This window comes from Vombatus ursinus, unplaced genomic scaffold, assembly GCF_900497805.2.
Source record: "Vombatus ursinus unplaced genomic scaffold, bare-nosed wombat genome assembly UNPS02014821.1, whole genome shotgun sequence".
Taxonomy (NCBI): domain Eukaryota; kingdom Metazoa; phylum Chordata; class Mammalia; order Diprotodontia; family Vombatidae; genus Vombatus; species Vombatus ursinus.
The window spans coordinates 50,634,034-50,652,193 of record NW_020954599.1 but is presented as its reverse complement, the minus strand read 5'-3'; the positions used below and the strand labels follow the sequence as shown (position 1 = coordinate 50,652,193).

At 35.1% G+C, this 18,160-nt stretch overlaps 1 protein-coding gene across 16 annotated transcripts in view; it reads right to left on the bottom strand.

Annotated features, from left to right (window-relative positions):
* The window catches only part of NEK1 (NIMA related kinase 1), a 161,944-nt gene that overhangs the window by 120,802 nt on the left and 22,982 nt on the right, over positions 1 to 18,160 (bottom strand). For 15 of the 16 annotated variants that reach the window (XM_027837316.1, XM_027837314.1, XM_027837319.1 and 12 more), the window contains 4 exons: positions 16,800 to 16,897; positions 14,678 to 14,761; positions 3,343 to 3,410; positions 2,830 to 2,916 (listed from right to left, as the gene is read on the bottom strand). In XM_027837316.1, the coding sequence (XP_027693117.1) occupies positions 2,830 to 2,916; positions 3,343 to 3,410; positions 14,678 to 14,761; positions 16,800 to 16,897 (337 nt within the window). The remainder of the gene's footprint in view (positions 1 to 2,829; positions 2,917 to 3,342; positions 3,411 to 14,677; positions 14,762 to 16,799; positions 16,898 to 18,160) is intronic. The other variant, XM_027837324.1, reaches the window with a different exon arrangement.

The following is an 18,160-nucleotide window of genomic DNA, read 5'->3' as shown; positions in this document are numbered from 1 at the left end:
AAAATAAAAAGCAAGAGACAGTATTTCTATTAGGTTTTAAAAACTTCAAGTTCCTGATTTAAGATAACAAATATATCCCTATCTCCCAACAAAATCATAACCAAAGCATGCAAGGACACATCTAGGATCAAGGATTAGATTTGGAGCTAGAAGACACCAGAAGTCATCTATTCTATCCCAATCTTATTTAATAGATGAGAAAGCTAACACACAGAGATGTGAAATGAGTTGCCTAAGGACATAAAGGAATAGTTACTATGTGGCAAAGTCAGAACTTGAAAACAGGCCTTCTGATTCTCCAAAACCAGTACTCTTTCCACCACACTACACTGAAAAAGTGAGTGGGTTAATGACCTCGGAGGTGCTTTTCAGTTCTAAATCTATGTTCCAAAGTAAACCTAAAAATATGTGGACAGTAAATTTTATTTTAAAAAAATTATGTTGAAGATAAACACAGCATGCCAATAGAATGGGAAACTCCTTGAAGGCACGGGACTGTTTTCTTTTCGTCTCTGTATCCACAATACTTCACACACACTTAACAATGTTTGTTGAATTGAACATAGGAACTTTAAATTTCAAATACTGTAAATTTTATGAAGAAAAGGGAGAAAATCCAAAGTTGCCACGTACAATTAAAATGGAAACAAAAATGGCTATTTCATTAAAAAACCCAATACCATGTGAAATATTATAGTACAAGGATATTAAATAACTTCTGAATCAAATATAAGAACCACTTGTACTCAAAGTCAGGTTTAAATAGAGCAGAATAAAATTCATTCTCAGGTGACTTTAGCCCGATGACTTTTCCTCTCACTGCAGAAAAGCACATTACAAATTCATAACCCAAAAGGCAATTAATTTTGAAGCTATTTATCAAGCTACAAAATTGTAAATGTGATTATATCTTTTTAAATTTTAGCTATGCTACAATGTTAATTTATAAAAGTGTTCATCACAAATTAATGGATTTGGCAAAACTGTACTAATAATTTTTATGGAAAAATGTAAAAACTAGGCACCTTGAGAGAGAGAACAGAGCAGAAACAAATGGTATTCTAGATTTTTCAAAAGCATTTTACAAATGTTATTTGACTCTCTAAGATTCCTATCTTAAAGATAAAAACCAATGAAAAAAAATTTGACTCATACTAGGTCACAGTGGCAGAAATAACATTAAAATTTAGAGGCCTCTATTTTACATACCTTTGCTTAAGAGGAAAGGAAAAACTGGCACTCCTTAATTCAACAAACATTTAGGCACCTACTGTGTTCAAGGAACTGGTGACACAAAAGATCACAAAGCAGTTTGGGCCAAGAAATTGGCCTTCTACTAAATAACAGAGAAGCAAGCATATGGGAATACATGCACACCAAGAGGTAAATGCAAAGAATGAGTAAAAGCAATACAAAATAATTTCACAAGTGGGGTAGCTAGGTGGTGCAGTGGATAGAGCACTGGCCCTGGAGTCAGGAGGGGATCTGAGTTCAAATCCAGTCTTGGACCAGACACTTACTAGCTGTGTGACCCTGGGCAAGTCACTTAACCCCAACTGCCTTGCAAAAAAAAATAATAATAACGATAATTTCAAGAGCATAAGAGTACCAATGCTTAAGGGAGATGGAAGAAATTAGGAAAGGCCCTTGAGCCATGCTATTTTAAGAAAACTGGGAATTGTAAAGTGGGAACAGATTCCAGACTTGGGGCTGACCACCTGTGCAAAGGCAGGAGATGGAATGTGTATGTGGACAGCCAGCAAAGGAGAAGTAAAAAAGAGTAATACGTAATAAAACTGAAAGGAACCATATTTTGGAGGTCAGGATGAAAATGTTGAGTTTTATAATGTTTTGAGTTTTATAATGAAGACTAAAATATGGAGTCACAAAAGATTTTTGGATAGGGGAATAAGTCGGATATGTGTTAGGAATATTAATTTGACAATTTTGTGGAGAGTGCATCAAAGAGGGACAGAAAGATGGAGTAGAGATACCAAATAGGACACTATTTACTCAAGAATTATAAGTCAAATCTATTCAGAATGAACCCCATTTTGACTGTTTCTTTGCAATATTTGTTTTGACCAAATTAAAGTACTAGAAGCCATATTTCCAGCTACATAACTCTGGAATGAAACCAAGCTGGGATTGTCTTGACTAGCTCTCCCCCCCCACAAAAAGGTACAGAGGCAGCTGTCATACACCACACTTTTCCTCTTCCCATGTCCTGAATCTTTTGTGCAGCTTTTTTTGGGGATAGTTTGAGGATGACAGTAGATTTTGCTTAAGTAGTTTGAAACAGAAAGGATGAGAAGGAGTGAAGAACTGACAATTAAAGAAAGGCCTTCTCTGTACCTATAAAGCAAATATGACCAAATTACAGACAGAGATGGAAGGTATTCAAGCCCCTCACTTGACTTGAAGGGTTAAGATTTGTCCAGATTCCACCATTTCTGCCACTGTTCCATGTTGGCTCCTCAAAAACAAGTTCTTTGCTTTAGGGAAGTGATGACTTCCTCGGTCAAGGAAAGAACAGAAGAAGTACTTGTTTGTCCACAGTTATGCTAACTCAAACGAATCCAGGCTTTCATGAGTCACTGATCAGGGTATTTAAGTGGCTTTGTGCAGGAAGTCTTCTTTACAGTGGTGTTCACAGTGATGGAATTTTACTCATTCCCACTTTCTATGTGATAACCTCAAATAGACAAAATACTGTGGCAAAGTTACTAAGCCATGCACCTTGCAGACTACAAAGCAGGGTCTTGCAAACTAATGCAGTAAAAAATGGTACAAGATATTTAAATTAAAATCCACATCATGTTTAGGTACCTTTTATTATTATAAGGTTTGTTTTCACAGATTTCAGGTGACAAATAGTATGGAGTTCCTATGCAAGTCCGAGCTAGCTCAAGGGTACTAGAATAAAAAGAGAAAATTACCGGTTTAACAAGACATTTAGCACTATCAGCTTTCATTCATGTTTAACTGTCATCAAATTTCTGAAGAATAAAAATTAGGGATGACCTATAGGACTGTGGAGACACACATGGTAGCATGGCCAAGCTGCAGCCTATTATTATCACCAACACTATGCCCAAGAAGGTATCATCCAGGAGATGAAGAATCAGGAGAAAGGCAGGCCAAGGACAGCAGTGAAGAATTGGCCTTGGCACTCACATCATGTTAGAAACCTCCAGAGCACTAGATCATCTGTGGAAGGTCTATGGATCGGCATTAACAGGAATCTCACAGAATGAGAAGAGGTAGAGGGTTTTCAATCTATCCACAATGAGATCACATATCTGCTGAAGCATTCAAGTAACTTCAAAGTAAATATATTACCTATTAAGAACTCTAGCAATTCCAAAGTCCCCCAGCTGTACTGTCCCATCTTTGGTTAAAAATATGTTCTGGAAGAGAAGGGGAAAAAAGTACTATTAGATATCAGTTTTTAAAATCTTTAAATAAGTCTGTAATCTATAGAATTAAAGGGAAAAGTCTACTAACTAGTAATTCAGATTAAATAACTTTTCTCTGTAAGACTGTCCAATAACAAAATGAACTCAATGATATGATTCAAGTATAGAAGAATATACTCTTCAGGGAAATCTGTCCCAAAGACTATTTTCAGTTTTCCAATGTATTTAACATAATAGTCTTACCCTTTTTCCCAGGTTTTATCAACCACAGAACTGGATTAATCTCCATTAAACCTGATAAATATTCAAGTAAAGACCTAACGCACAGACAACCTTTCATTTCTTTGACAGGCATTTTTAATTTTCAGTAATGCCTTAGCAAAACCATTTACAAAGATATCCAAGGTAAATCATTTGCTTCATTAATTGAACGCAATTAAAAAGTAACCTCATTCTTCCTCTTGTATTATGTATTCTTCCCTGTATTCTTCCTCATGATTATGAAATATTATTCTCATAATATACGTTTGAATGTCAAAGCCTTATTTTGAAAATGTTTATACTTTGTTAAACGATTAGCTAAATATGTACAAAGCATTTAAAAGATGTTTGCCATGGAGAAAAATGACTAAATGAAGAATTAATGTGATTAAGTAGTAAGATGCTTTGAGTCTAAATTCATGGAACAGTGATTTGTTTAATAGTTCAAAGGCAAATGAAAAGAGGACAGGTTACTTTCTTCACACATTCTGATGTTAGGATTATAACCAAAACTCAAAAGATGGGACATTTCATAACCTTCAAGAAAGAAAAAAACCTAAAGTTCAATTCAGTAATCAGCTTTCTCTGCACAGCAAAATACTGGTCTAGTTAAATGATGCTAAATGCTGTTTATTGGCTATATAACCCAAACCATGCCCTATTAAGACAGCAGCATGATGGAGTACCATTTCCTGAAGAGGTGGAAGTTTCTACTTGGGAGCAGTTGTTTCTTAGAACACTAACAAATCTCTTTCTTTCAGGTGGCTACTCACTCTATTTGATCTCCACTATGCAAGCCTTGCTCCTGGGCTGAGAAATTCCCCAGTCCTGTCTAGATACAGATATTCTATGAGACAATTATTTCTCATTTTATTTCCACAATTGTTTTTTGGTCTCAACAACACAATATGCCAATGAATTCACAGAAGAATGGTATAAAATTATTTGAAGGTCTTTTTGCTAGATCATACTGATACATAGACCCTATGAACTTTAATTCAATTATGTCTTCTTTTCCCTAATTTCATTCCTCTGTACTTGCCCAGTGAAACCCATATAGGCAGCTAGGTGGTGCTGTGGATAGAGCTGGGAGTGGAGTCAGGAAGACTCATCTTCATGAGCTCAAATCTGGTCTCAGACACTGGCTGTGTGACCCTGGGCAAGTCACTTAACTCTGTTTTGCCTCAGTTTCCTCATCTGTAAAATGAGGGGGAAAAAAATCTATAAAACCACTCCATTATCTTTGCTAAGAAAACCCCAAATGGGGTCACAAAGAGTTGGACATGACGGCAATAACTGAACAAGTGAAACTTATCTGTCATATTTTTTGCCCATTCACACATTCTTGTAGAGTCTACTGTATTCTTAGATCCTTCCAATCTTGACCAAGAACTAACCAATTCAACTGGACACTGACCTTTATTTTTAAATCCCTTGCTGCCTTATCTTACTTCCACTCATTTCTTGAGCAATTTTAACTTTGGATTATTTCTATCATAGGCTTCATCCACTCTACAGGCTTGTACATGGGATCTAATACACATTTATGTTATTGCAATTAGGTCCCCGCTACCACAAACAATCTTTTTTAGTCTTTTCCTTTCATATCCTCCCTGCCCCTCAACAGACCTCTACTCATACTTTACTGAGAAAATACAAGTCACTCATCATGAGCTTTATTTTCTATCTACTACTCTATATCTCAAAACCCAATCTCCTGACATTATCTCCAGTTCTCTCCTTTATTCCAGCGTCTATCTTATCAATGAACAAGCACATGTCTAATAAGCACTTCTTACTACATGCCAAGCATTAAACTGGAGATAGAAGTACAAATAATGAAACTATTCCTATTAGCAAGGAGCTCAAATTCTAATCAAGCAGACATGTACATAAATATATATAACATAAATGTAAACAAAATAAATGCAAATATATAGAAAATACTTAAATACAAGGAGTTAGAAGAGGAAGGACTTCCTTCCTTTACTTCAACAAAGTTAACCTTTTAATTTGTGCCCTAATTCCATCCTCTGCCTTGGTCTTCTCCAGATTAATCCCACAATCACCTCACTACTCTCCCCCATCAATCTTCAATGTTTCCCTATCTAATGGTTCATTTCCTAATGCTCTACACAAATGTCTAGATCACTAAGATTTATATGAACTGTAAGGGAGCAGAACCAGAAGAAAATTTATACAACAACAACATGTTAAACACAAACAACTTTGAGAGCCTTTAGAGCTCTAATCTCTTTAGAAAAAGAACAGAAGGAATCATAAACAATCAAAATAACATGATGTATATACTTAAAAATAAAAGCAAGCTGTATATTACGGGTTTGCAGTTTCACATACAGCCCTATTTCTGTTCCTCTGCACGTATGAATATAGTCATTTTAGTTGAAGTTTGCCAAGTCCAGAATTAAAAGGAATGCTTCAATTCTATAAAAAATTAAAATAAACAAAAAATCCTTTATTTTACTCTCCCAGTCCCTCAAGCTATCAACCTATATCGAAACCTACTTTTTACAAACTCCTAGAAAAAGTTATGTATAGGGGCAGCTAGGTGGCGCAGTGGATAGAGCACCAGCCCTGAAGTCAGGAGGACCTGAGCTCAAATCCAGCCTCAGATCAAACACTTGACACATACTACCTGTGTGACCTTGGGCAAGTCACTTAACCCCAACTGCCTCACCAAAAAACCAACCCCAGTTTTTTCAGCTGACCTTCTTTTGTGTGATGTCAAGGTTCTTCACTATCCTGGTTGCCTTGCTCTGGATGCTCTATAACTAATCAATATCTTTCCTAAAACTGATGCCTTAAACTCTACATAATACTCCTTCCACTCTCTTCTCAATCCCTTACATTCTGTCTTCTAGCCTCACTCAAATAAAAATGTCCTTTCAAAAGTTACCAATGGTCTTTTAATTGACAAATCCAATAGCCTCTTTGCCAGTCCTCATCCTTGGCTTCTCTACAGTATTTGGTACTATGGACCATCCCCTCGCTGGCTTTTGGTGATACTATTCTTAGTTTTATCCTACTTTGGTAGTATAATCATCCATACCAGGCCCCTAATGTGAATATGTTCCCAAGTTGTCTTGGGTTTTGTTTTCTTTTTTTTCCATACCCTCGTTCAATTACCTCTACACCTATGATTTTTAAGCTCTACATATCCAGCCCTAAAATCTCTCCTGAGTACCAGTTCTGCATCTCTAGCTGGATGATCCATAAGCATTGCAAAATGAACACACCCAAAAGAGAACTTTATTTTCCCCTAAGAATGTGTATCTCCTCCAAACATCCTTATTTCTATTGAGAATAGCACTAACCTTATTGTCACACAGCTCCATAATTTGAGAGTCAATCCTAATTTTTTATTCATCCTTACCACCCATGTCTAATGAGTTGCTAAGTTTGTCAATTCTACCTCCATATCTTACACATCTCTTTCCTTCTTTCCAAACATACCATAACCATGCTAGTTCAAACTTTTATCACCTCTAACCTAGAATATTTTAATAGCCTCCTAATTTAATCCAATCTCTACCCTTTCCAATCCAACTCCCACACACCTGCTGAAATGATCTTCCTAAAAGCATAGGTCTAACCATGTCATTTCCATGCTCAAAAAGCTCCAATGGTTCCATTTGTTCCCACGCACAGTCAAAGAAGCAACCTGTTTTTAATGCTTTCACTTGGGCTATTACTAGGCCTGAAGTTTACTCCCTCTTCATACCGCCTCATAGAACTCTGAGTTTCCCTCAAAGATGAGTTCTAACTAGTACCACCTCCTGTACAAGGCCTGATTCTCCAACTGCCAGTGTCATTCCCACCCTTGAAATTACCTTGTGTTTATTTGAAATATGCTTTGTAAGCTATCACTCTTTGCACATGACATGATGATATACTGAGAGAATCCTAGAGAATCAAGTAAAAAACTACTTTAAATAATAAACAAATTTAGCAAAGTTGCAGGCTTTAAAATAAACCCACATAAATCATCAGCATTTCTATATATTACCAACAAAGTCCAACAGCAAAAGATAGAAAGAGAAATTCCATTTAAACTTACTGTAGACATTATAAAATATTTAGGAGTCTACCTCCTGAAACAAACCCAGGAACTCTATGAACACAATTACAAAATACTTTTCACACAAATAAAGTCAGATCTAAATAATTGGAAAAACATCAGTACCTCATGGGTAGGCCGAGCTAATATAATAAAAATGCCAATTCTACCTAAGCTAATTTACTTATTCAGTGCCATACCAATCAAACTACCAAAAAATTATTTTATAGAGTTAGAAAAAGTAATAACAAGATTCATTTGGAAGAAAAGGTCCAGAATATCAAGGGAACTAATGAAAAGAAATGCAGGGGAAGGTGGCCTAGCTATTACAGATCTTCAATTGTATTACAAAGCAGCAATCATCAAAACTGCTTGGTACTGGCAAAATAAGAATAGTGGATCAGTGGAATAGGTTAAATATGCAAGACACAGTAGTCAATGACTATAGTAATCAATTATTTGATAAACCCAAAGACCCCAGTTTCTGGGATAAGAACCCACTCTTTGAAAAAAACTGCTGGGAAAACTGGAAAAGAGTATGGCAGAACCTAGGCATAGACCAAAATCTCACACCACATACCAAAATAAAGTCAAAATGGGTTCATGCTTTAGATATAAAGGCTGATACTATAAGCAAACTGGGAGAGCAAGGAATAGTTTACCTATCAGATCTATGGAGAACAGAAGAATTCATGACCAAACAGGAGATAGAGAACATTATGAAAAGCAAAATGGATAACTTTGATTACATTAAATTGAAAAGTTTTTATACATACAAAGCCAATGCAACTAAGATTAGAAGGAAGGTAGAAAATTGGGAAAGAATTTTTACAACCAGTGTCTCTGAAAAGGGCCTCATTTCTAAAATACATAGAGAATTAAGTCAAATTTATAAGAATACAAGCCATTCCCCAATTGATAAATGGTCAAAGAATATGAACAGGCAGATGAAGAACTTCAGATGAAGAAACTAAAGCCATCTACAGTCATATGAAAAAATGCTCTAAATCACTATTGATTAGAGGAATACAAATCAAAACAACTCTGAGGTACACATCACACCCATCAGACTGGCCAACATGACAAAACAGGAAAATGATAAATGTTGGAGAAGATGTGGGAAAATTGAAACACTAATGCATTGCTGGTGAAGTTGTGAAATGATCCAACCATTTTGGAGTGCGATTTGGAACTATGCCCAAAGGGATATAAAAATGTGCATACCCTTTGATCCAGCAAGAGCACTTCTAGGGCTATATACCAAAGAGATCATACAAATGGGAAAAGGACCCACATGTACAAAAATATTTATAGCAGCTCTTTTTGTGGTGGCAAAGAATTGGAAATTGAGAGGATGCTCATCAACTGGGGAATGGTTGAGCAAGTTGTGGTATATGAATGTAATAGAATATTATTGTGCTATAAGAAATGATGAAGAGGCTGACTTCAGAAAAACCTGGAAAGACTTGTATGGTCTGATGCTGAGTGAAGTGAGCAGAACCAAGAGAACATTGTACACAATAACAGCCACGTTGTGCAATGACTAATATTGATAAACTTAACCCTTCCCAGCAACACAAGGATCTAAGACATCTTCAGAGGCCCCATGATGGAAAATGTTATCCACATCCAAAGAAAGAACTATGGAAGTTGAATTGTTATTTTTTTTCTCTTCTGTTGAATTTTGTTTCCTCTTTCTGGTGGTTCCTCCTATTGTTTTTAACTTTTAATTGCAACATCATTAATGTGAAAATATGTTCAATAGGAATGTAAATGTATAGCCTATATCAGATAGTGCGCCACCTTGGGGAGGGTGGTAGGGAGGAAGGGGGAGAAAAATTTTAAACTCAAAAGCATATGGAAGTGATTATTGATAAATCAAAATATATTAATAAAAAAATAAAATAAAATAAAATAAATATGCTTTGTATATGTTTGCATACTCTTTCCTCTAAGAAAATATAAGGGCATAGGGCAGTTTAATTTTTGTGTTTGTATTCCTAATGGCTAGAACAGTACATGGCACATAGTAAGTGCTGAATAAATGTTTGTTGTTTAACTGATGCCCTCTAAAATAGGCTAAATATGGATTGAGAGCACTTTATGCAGCAACAACAAAAACTGAGGGCTTTGGCTGGTTAAAAATTCAATGAGTTAACAGTGTAACATAACTAAATGTAATCTTGAGTTGTGTTACTATAGAAAAAAAGCTCAGAAAAAGAGATTCATGGGACTGGCCAGACTACCTCCCAAATTTGAGAATGAAATGAAGAAGCACTCATTAAGTGCTAGTGCTGGGGATACAAATAGAAAAAAGCAAAACAGATTCTACTCTCAGGAAGGAACACATATTCTAATAGTGACAACATACAGAGATATAGGTATGCTCCATGGTACTCAGAGTGCAATATCACGGCAAGTGGTAATATGTCATTTAGATGCTATAGAGCTTAGAGGAATAGAGGGAGTCAGGACCCAAGATTATCTTGACAGGCTAAAAGACTGCACCGAATCTAAGATGAGGAAATTTAAACAGAATACAAGACTTACACTGGATTGGGGCTGGGGGGAATTCAGAAGTATAAGATGTGAATGTATTTCTAGATGGCAGTTTGTCTGAAAAAGTGTCCTGGAGTATTATGTAGAGTTTAGGGCATCAGTTTTAGGAAGATATTGATTAGTTATAGAGCATCCAGAGCATGGCAACCAGGATAGTGAAGAACCCTGACATCCCGCAAAAGAATGTCAGCTGAAAAAACTGGGGATGTTTAACATGAAGGAGATTTGGGACATGAAGGCTATCTTCAAGTTTTTGGAGGGCTGGAATACAAATGAGAGAATGGGCTGGTTTTGCTTGGCCCAGAAAAAAAGAACTACAAGGAATGGGTAGAAGTTGCAAAGAGGTAGACCTGTTACAAAGAATTTCTTAACACTTCAAGCTATTCCAGGGTGGAATGGGCTTCTTTGGCAGCCAGCAAATTTCACTTCACTGAAGATCTTCAAACAAAAATGGGTGGCTATTATATTGAGCATGCTTTGTACAGGAGATTCTTTTTTTTTAATGTAATATTTATGTATTTTTTAAATTTTTATTAATTTATTTTGATTTATCAACAATCACTTCCATAAACTTTTGAGTTTTAAATTTTTCTCCCTCTCCGTCCCCAAGACTGCTTGCAATCTGATATAAGCTATACATACACATTCCTATTAAACATCTTTCCACATTAGTGTTGTGTACAGGGGATTCTGGTTCAGAAGCCAATTAAATTAAATTATTTCTTATATCCCTTTCAACTCTGAGATTCTATTATATATCTAGAATCCTATGTTCATTTCTAATTATGGAATTTTAAAATGGTAGCTGAAAAACTTCAGTGATTCCAGGAGATAAAGCCATTAAAGTAAATCATGTAAGACACAATTCTAGAGGACTCATTTAGACCCTACTCATTTCCTGAGACATTCGTTATTGGATGTGGCCAATGTGGGAACACGTTTTTCGGATAATGCACATTTATTTGTTGGGAGTTTTATTCTTTTGTTTCTGTTATTGTTCAATGTTGAAGGAGGAAGAAGTGGAAGAGATAAATGCCTGTAAGGAAATATTAAAAGAGAGGAAAAAACTAAAAAAAGGAAAAAGAAAACATTATATAAAGTATGGATGCAGCTGTTGGAAAGCAGACTAAGCTCCTCCACTCCATGACATGGCCCTTTTATAAACATTAAGAAAGCATTTTTAAAGTATCCTGCTGAGATCAGCCTTTGGACTAATCTAAAAGAGAAATCCTTATCAGTTCTTCTTTGACTATTAATTCTGAAATAATGTTCTGCTCTCCTCTCTCTGATCAGCCTAGGAAGAACTCCTCCCTTGAAGTAATCGGGGTAGTGTCCAGACAAGAGCAAGGGACCCTTGATAGATCTACCTTGACTGTATTAGGGTAATGATCAACCTATGAAAAGGAAGAAATCTCTTAGATTACTTTAGCTAATTTAATTTATAGTCCATTACTGACCAGCTGGGAAGGAAAATCCTTGAAGGGAGTGGTCAAAAATATGTCATCAGGAAAATGATTTTTCCCAAGAGTGGACCTAAAGTTGAACTACTATTCTATTTAACGAAGCAAACAGTTAACTGAACTGTTACCCAAATTCTGGGGCCTTGCTCAATCCTGAATGCAAAATATTCCTTGTTCAAGAATCCATGAAATTGGGACTTCAAAATGACTTGGGTGGAGAGATGACTAAAACAACACCTGTCATTTTGGATATTTCTCTCTAAGCAGAGCAATGCTTAGATTAGTGATAAATTAATAAAAACTGCTTCTTAGAAATTTTGTGCCTACAACACAGAATACAGTATTAACATTTTTCTATGGCATTGTTTAGAGAAGAGAATTCTTAATGTGAATATTTTCAAATGTGTAGAGGGTATTGCAAAAGAAGGATTACACTTATTCTGTTTAAAACAAGAGTAGAGAACTAGGACCACTAGGTAGGAATCTGATTGATGCAAATTTTAGAATATAAGGAAGAACTAATGCTGTTGACAATTTCTGAAACTCTTCCAAACACAAGTATTTCATGCTCATATCCTTCAGTTTAGCTCTATCACCTTGTTGGCATTTAACTGTTTGAAAAGGCTTAGTATCATCTACAGAGAAATTATATGCACAACCACACAAACAGAACTTGAGAGAACCTTAATTAGAAATTATCTTGTACAAACCTCTCATTTTACAGAAGACAATGGAGCTCTCCTACAGATTACAGAGGTGCTAAGTGGCAAAGCCAGGACTGGAACTTCTCATTCCAAACTGCGCACTTTTTCCACAGTATGGAATCATGCTGCCGTGTGCACTTTTTGCTATCTTGATTATACATAAAAATGTTAAAATAACTGGTGCTTATTCCTGGGGAATTCTACTAAAGTCCACTCAGTGAAATATGAATTTATCCACAGGCCTTTGTTTCCAAGTTTGGAAATATTTTTAGATAGCTGCAATGTGGAAGAATAAGCCAAGCATAAAACGGCTTAGCTCATAAACTGATTACTTACTTATTCACTGCCATAGTACTTTAGGTTCGTTAAAAACTGTTATTTTTATTCTTTGTTGCTCACAAAAGGATGTCATTCAAGAAATATTTTCTATAATGAATCTTGGTTTAAAAATTACTGTAGTTCACCTCAGGGAAGGTGTTTTTATATAGCTGCAGTTCCAAACTTTAAAAACCATGCAATCAGATAAGAAAGATGAAAGAATCTGTATTTTTAAAATAATACACAATTCAATAATTTAACTCAATAATAATTATTTATTAAACTCCTATTACATGCCAGATACTGTGCCAGGTACTAGGAATTCCAAGACAAAAATGAAACATCCTCTGCCCTCAAGAGAGAATTTTACCTTATTTTACCTTAGAGGCAATTGAAGGAAGCACTGAAGCTTCTTGGAAGAGAAGTGACATGGTCAGATCATGTTTTAGGAAAAATACATTTTGGGAACTGTGTGAAGGATGCATTGGCAAGGAAACCAGATTCAGAACAACAATTAGACTACTTAAATTGTCTATGAGAGAGGAGCTGAGAGTCTGAATCACGGTGGTTGTAGTGAAAGTAAAGAAACAAGGAGGAAAAGGAAAGATGGAAAAATGCCGTGGAGGATCAACAAGACTTTGAAGTGGATTGGATAAGGGGACTGAGTCAAAGTGAAGAGCTGAAGATGACTTTTAGGTCTCAAACTCAACCACTAGAAAAATGGAAGTAAAGTTAGGAACATGGGTGGGTTTGGCCCAAGAGTTTTTTTTTTAACCTAAGATCTGTAGATATATTTCTGGGATCTATAAACTTGGATGGGAAAAAAAAATCATCTTTATTTTCAATCATCTTTATTTTCACTAGCTTCTAACTGAAATTTAGCATTTCCTTCGATTACAAATTTTAAAAACATTCTGAGAAGGGTTCCATAAGCTTTATCTGAATGTCAAAGATCCATGACACACAAAAAAGTTAAGAACTTCTGATTTAATGGAACATAAGTAACTTCACCCTTAAAATATACAAAAATCAGAGAACTCTTTCAGAGTAACAAATGTTAATATGCAAGTGAACGAATACTGGGCTCAGAATGGGATCTGCTCTGATCTAGAGCTCTGACTCCACATAAACCTCAATCTAGGGCAGTTAATGGAGAGCAGGTAAATATTGTAGAATAAACAAAGAGCTACAGTGGGTGCTGAGTAACCCTTTTCACCCTTTGCCATTGACTATGGGGAGGAAAAACCAACTAAGGTTTACTAAACACAAACCAAAATGAACTTCTAAGAAGCAAAAGGAATGTAATGGGGAAAGGAGATAATAAAAAAAAAGAAAATATTAATCAAAAACTAAAATATGAGTCTTTTTACTCCGTCTGTTGAAGGAGGAAAACGTGAGAGAAGAAAATCTACTAAGAAAGAGATAGCCTCAAACATGAATTCAGAGAGAAGACAGAATGGGAATGAGGGTGATAAAAAGAAGAGGAAGTGGAAATGGTCAAAAGGTTCTCTAATGAATGTCAGCTGGAATAAACTCACCAAAAATTCTACTGTTTTCTTGGAGTATGGGCAGTGGCAATAAGTAATTGCTTATCAAAACAGTTACATGTAAGCCAACATTACTATCTGAAATTGTGATCAGCAATCCAGCTTAAGAGCAGAAATATCTCCATGGAAACATTTTTCTTGTTTTGTTTTCAAAATCAAAAGTTTATTTTTCAAATTTATTTTGTTGGGGAATTTTGAAGGTTTTATATATGTACAAAGCCTGGGGAATCTATGTCAGTCTATAAGCCCATTCTATAACACTGTGTAATTAAAATTTTGCATAATTTTGTTAAAAAATTACTCGTTCTAGATGTAGAATATATCAACATACCTGTGACTTTATATCTCGATGAAGAATTTTTCTGTCATGCACATGTTTCAGTGCTAAACAAATCTGCACAAACCAGTCCAAGATCTAAATAAAATAATCAAATAGTCTCACTTTGAAAAACTGCTTACATTTTACCATAAAGCTTTACCTTTTATCAATTATTTTTGGTTTTATTTCATTAAACATTTCTAGGTTAGGATTACTTTTCAACTGTAGAAATGGCCAGCCAAAAAAAAAAAAAAAAGGAAATGGCCATCAACACAATAAGTAACCAGACAACTGGCATCCAAAAAATGTGACCTATTTGCTTTTCTTAAAGTAACAATTTTTAATAGTGTTGCTTTCCCACTTAGCAAAATGGGCAGCAATGATTTATAATTCACATGTTAATTTCTTATATGTTAATGTATGCTTTTAAAGTTGTTTGTTCTTTTGTTGTTTTTTTGTTTTTTTACAGTCAAGCTGGAAATGTGATAGTCTTGAGCCCTCAACTTTTCTTCAGCTTCTGGTCAACATCTTCTGGAAGGCCTAAATCAATCTCTTCTATAAGGAGTCTACTTTGTTATACCTCTGGAACTATCCTTCTCCTTACCTGTAAACATGCTGTTTCAAGATAATTCCCAACCACACACAATGAGCAACATAAAAGCAGGTCAGAAGTTTCATGCACTAATGTTAGATGTTCAAAGTCCCATTTACAAATGCCATTCCCACTGAACTGCCTCTTTCTAGACTTTGGAACACAGCTTGTCTTCCAGGATCAAACTTTACTTCTTTATAGCACTTCCCTACCCCTCTATATACTAACTGACCCCCTGGTCTTGCCCATTGCCTTCTTAGCCCTACACCCTTTGCAAGTAACTTATTTTGTGTAAAAAGGACACTGCCTTTGAAATGTTTCTCATATCCATTCGTTCTTTCACCATTCTATTTAAGGCCCTAATATGTCATTTGTACCTGTACTATTACAAAAGCTTTACCACTAGTAATTCAGTGTACAACTCTCTCTTCCAATAAATGCGGCATCCCATTGCAAGAAATATTTTCCTAAGTACTTATTTGATCCTGCATTCCTTAGCTCAAAAATCTTCACGTCTCCTTATTGCCTAAAGAATAAAGTTAAAATAAATTAGCCTGGTAATCTGACTCCAATCTACTCTTTCAATTTTATCTTCTACTATACTTGTATATAAAGTCTCTCCCTACAGCACACAATGTTATCCCCAAATATGACAAAAAATATACATAACTACGATCATCTCTATCCACCATTATACTTTGCAACCCTCTCACATTGACTTATCGTTTGTGATTTTTGTCCACATTCTTCCATGAATTCTCCATTGTCTGACACACTAGAGGCCTTCCTTTTGGTAATCTACATATGAGAAGTGGCATAAATGCTATCATTCAAGAAATGTATTATTAGAAAAGCAAATGGGCTAGTCACATGGTAAGAGATTAATAGAATTATACTGTGAGTGCAACAAAACATACTTTTAAACAAGACTTAGCACATTGGACAGATCCATCATGGGGGATTTATGACAGGATAGGAACACTTCTGCACACAATATAAAACCAAAATGATAATTTATGATCTACATCAAGAAGAGGGGAGACAGGGGAGGGGGAAAAAAACACATGGAAAAAATCATGCATGAACTGTAGGCTAAGGATAAGTCATAGAGAGCTTTGAAATTTAAGCAGATGACTGTGATCTTAATAGAGTAAGCTATAGGAAACCATTACAAAGTTTCTAAGCAGAGTAGTAAGAGAAAAGGCATATCCTAAAAAGAATAGTTTGGCAGTAGTATGCAGAATGGAACTAATCCCATCACGTGGGAGTGGTAGGAGAGACTAGTAGTTGTACTAGGCAAAACAATGAAGGCTTAATAAATATGCAATCATTCATTCATTCACGTGAAGGGGATAATAGAGCAAGAGATGAATCAGAGAAATAATGCAAAGGAAAAATCAACAGGACCTAAAAACAAACAGGATATTACATAATAGACATTGATACCAGATTGTCCAAGGAATATTGTATTGGTAATAGAAAATTTAGAATGTTTTATACTTAAGAACACTATAAAACAACTATTAGTCCACATAAAGTTACCTGATCTTCTGGAAACAACACACCTTTCTGGGCATTTATTCGTTTATATAGATCCCCTCCTTCACAGTAATCCATTACTATGTAGAGAGAGCCATTTTCTACAAAATATAAACAAATATTCCCTTCTTGAAATTTAAGGGATAAAAGAAAACACAAAGTAGACAAATGTTTACTTAAATAAAATTATATAAAAATTAAGTGCTAGACTTAATAAGACAACAGAATTGAGGTACAGTATCAAGCTCTGGGGAATACCTAAATTTATACTGTCTATAGTTTGTTCATGCATTTATGTTGACGAAAGATTCTATTACTGATAATTTAACAAGGATAAATGACCAAATATGCTTGTTCAGGACTATCTCATTAAGTTTTAGAAAACATAGTTACTTCTACATATACACAGAAACATTTCAAAACACTAAAACACACCACAATTTTGTTCAATGTAATGACCAAACTTTATTTCAGAAGACTCATACTTTCCTATTAAAGTTGACAGGTAAGAGATTAAAGGCGTGGAATGCTGCATATGGGGTCAGACATGGTCAATGTGTCATTAGTTTTCCCTCACTGTTTTTCTTTTAAGAGAATATCCCTTTGGAGAAAGTTGACTAGAAAGCATTCCACCTATGTCAATCCCAAATAAAAGATGCTTGCTCCATTAAAAGTCAAACTTTACTTTATCTTATTTATATTCATTTATATATATATATATATACACATATACACACATACATTTAATAATTTTTATGTTTCTAAGAGATTGTAAATAAGTGAGATTATATCCTTCTCTTACTATTTTGAAGAATGTATAATGTAGGTAATTTAATCTTTTCTTGGTGACTTAATATCATCACAAAGGTAAGTTATCATACCTTACTGTGATATAGTGATGCCCTCAGAGGCTACTGAGATGAACAGGACTGGTTTCAACACAAAGTTGCCCCAGACTTCTATTCTAAGCTTTTTGAATACTTATGTCTGCTTTTTTTAAAAAAAGTTTTCCTGCCCTACCACTTGCTGTAACTATGAATTCCAAGTAATACTGTCCTCTAGTAATTCATTTTCCCACTCCCAATTCTTTCTAGTTTCCTGTGGGTTGGGAAAGAAGTCAACTAAGCTTAATATAATTGTGTACAATGAAAGAGTAAATAAGCTCATCAATTATAAAAATGTCACGTGATTTTGCGATAACACGCTGACTTCTCTGAGGCTTTTTTTTATTTGTGGTTATAGAATCTGTTCCAGATAATTAAGATTACTGGATAAATGAGGGATCAGAAAAAAGTCTCAATTTAGAAAACTCAATCTGTCATCTAGTAAGTGGGGCAAAGCAACATATACAATTTTTTGAGTTT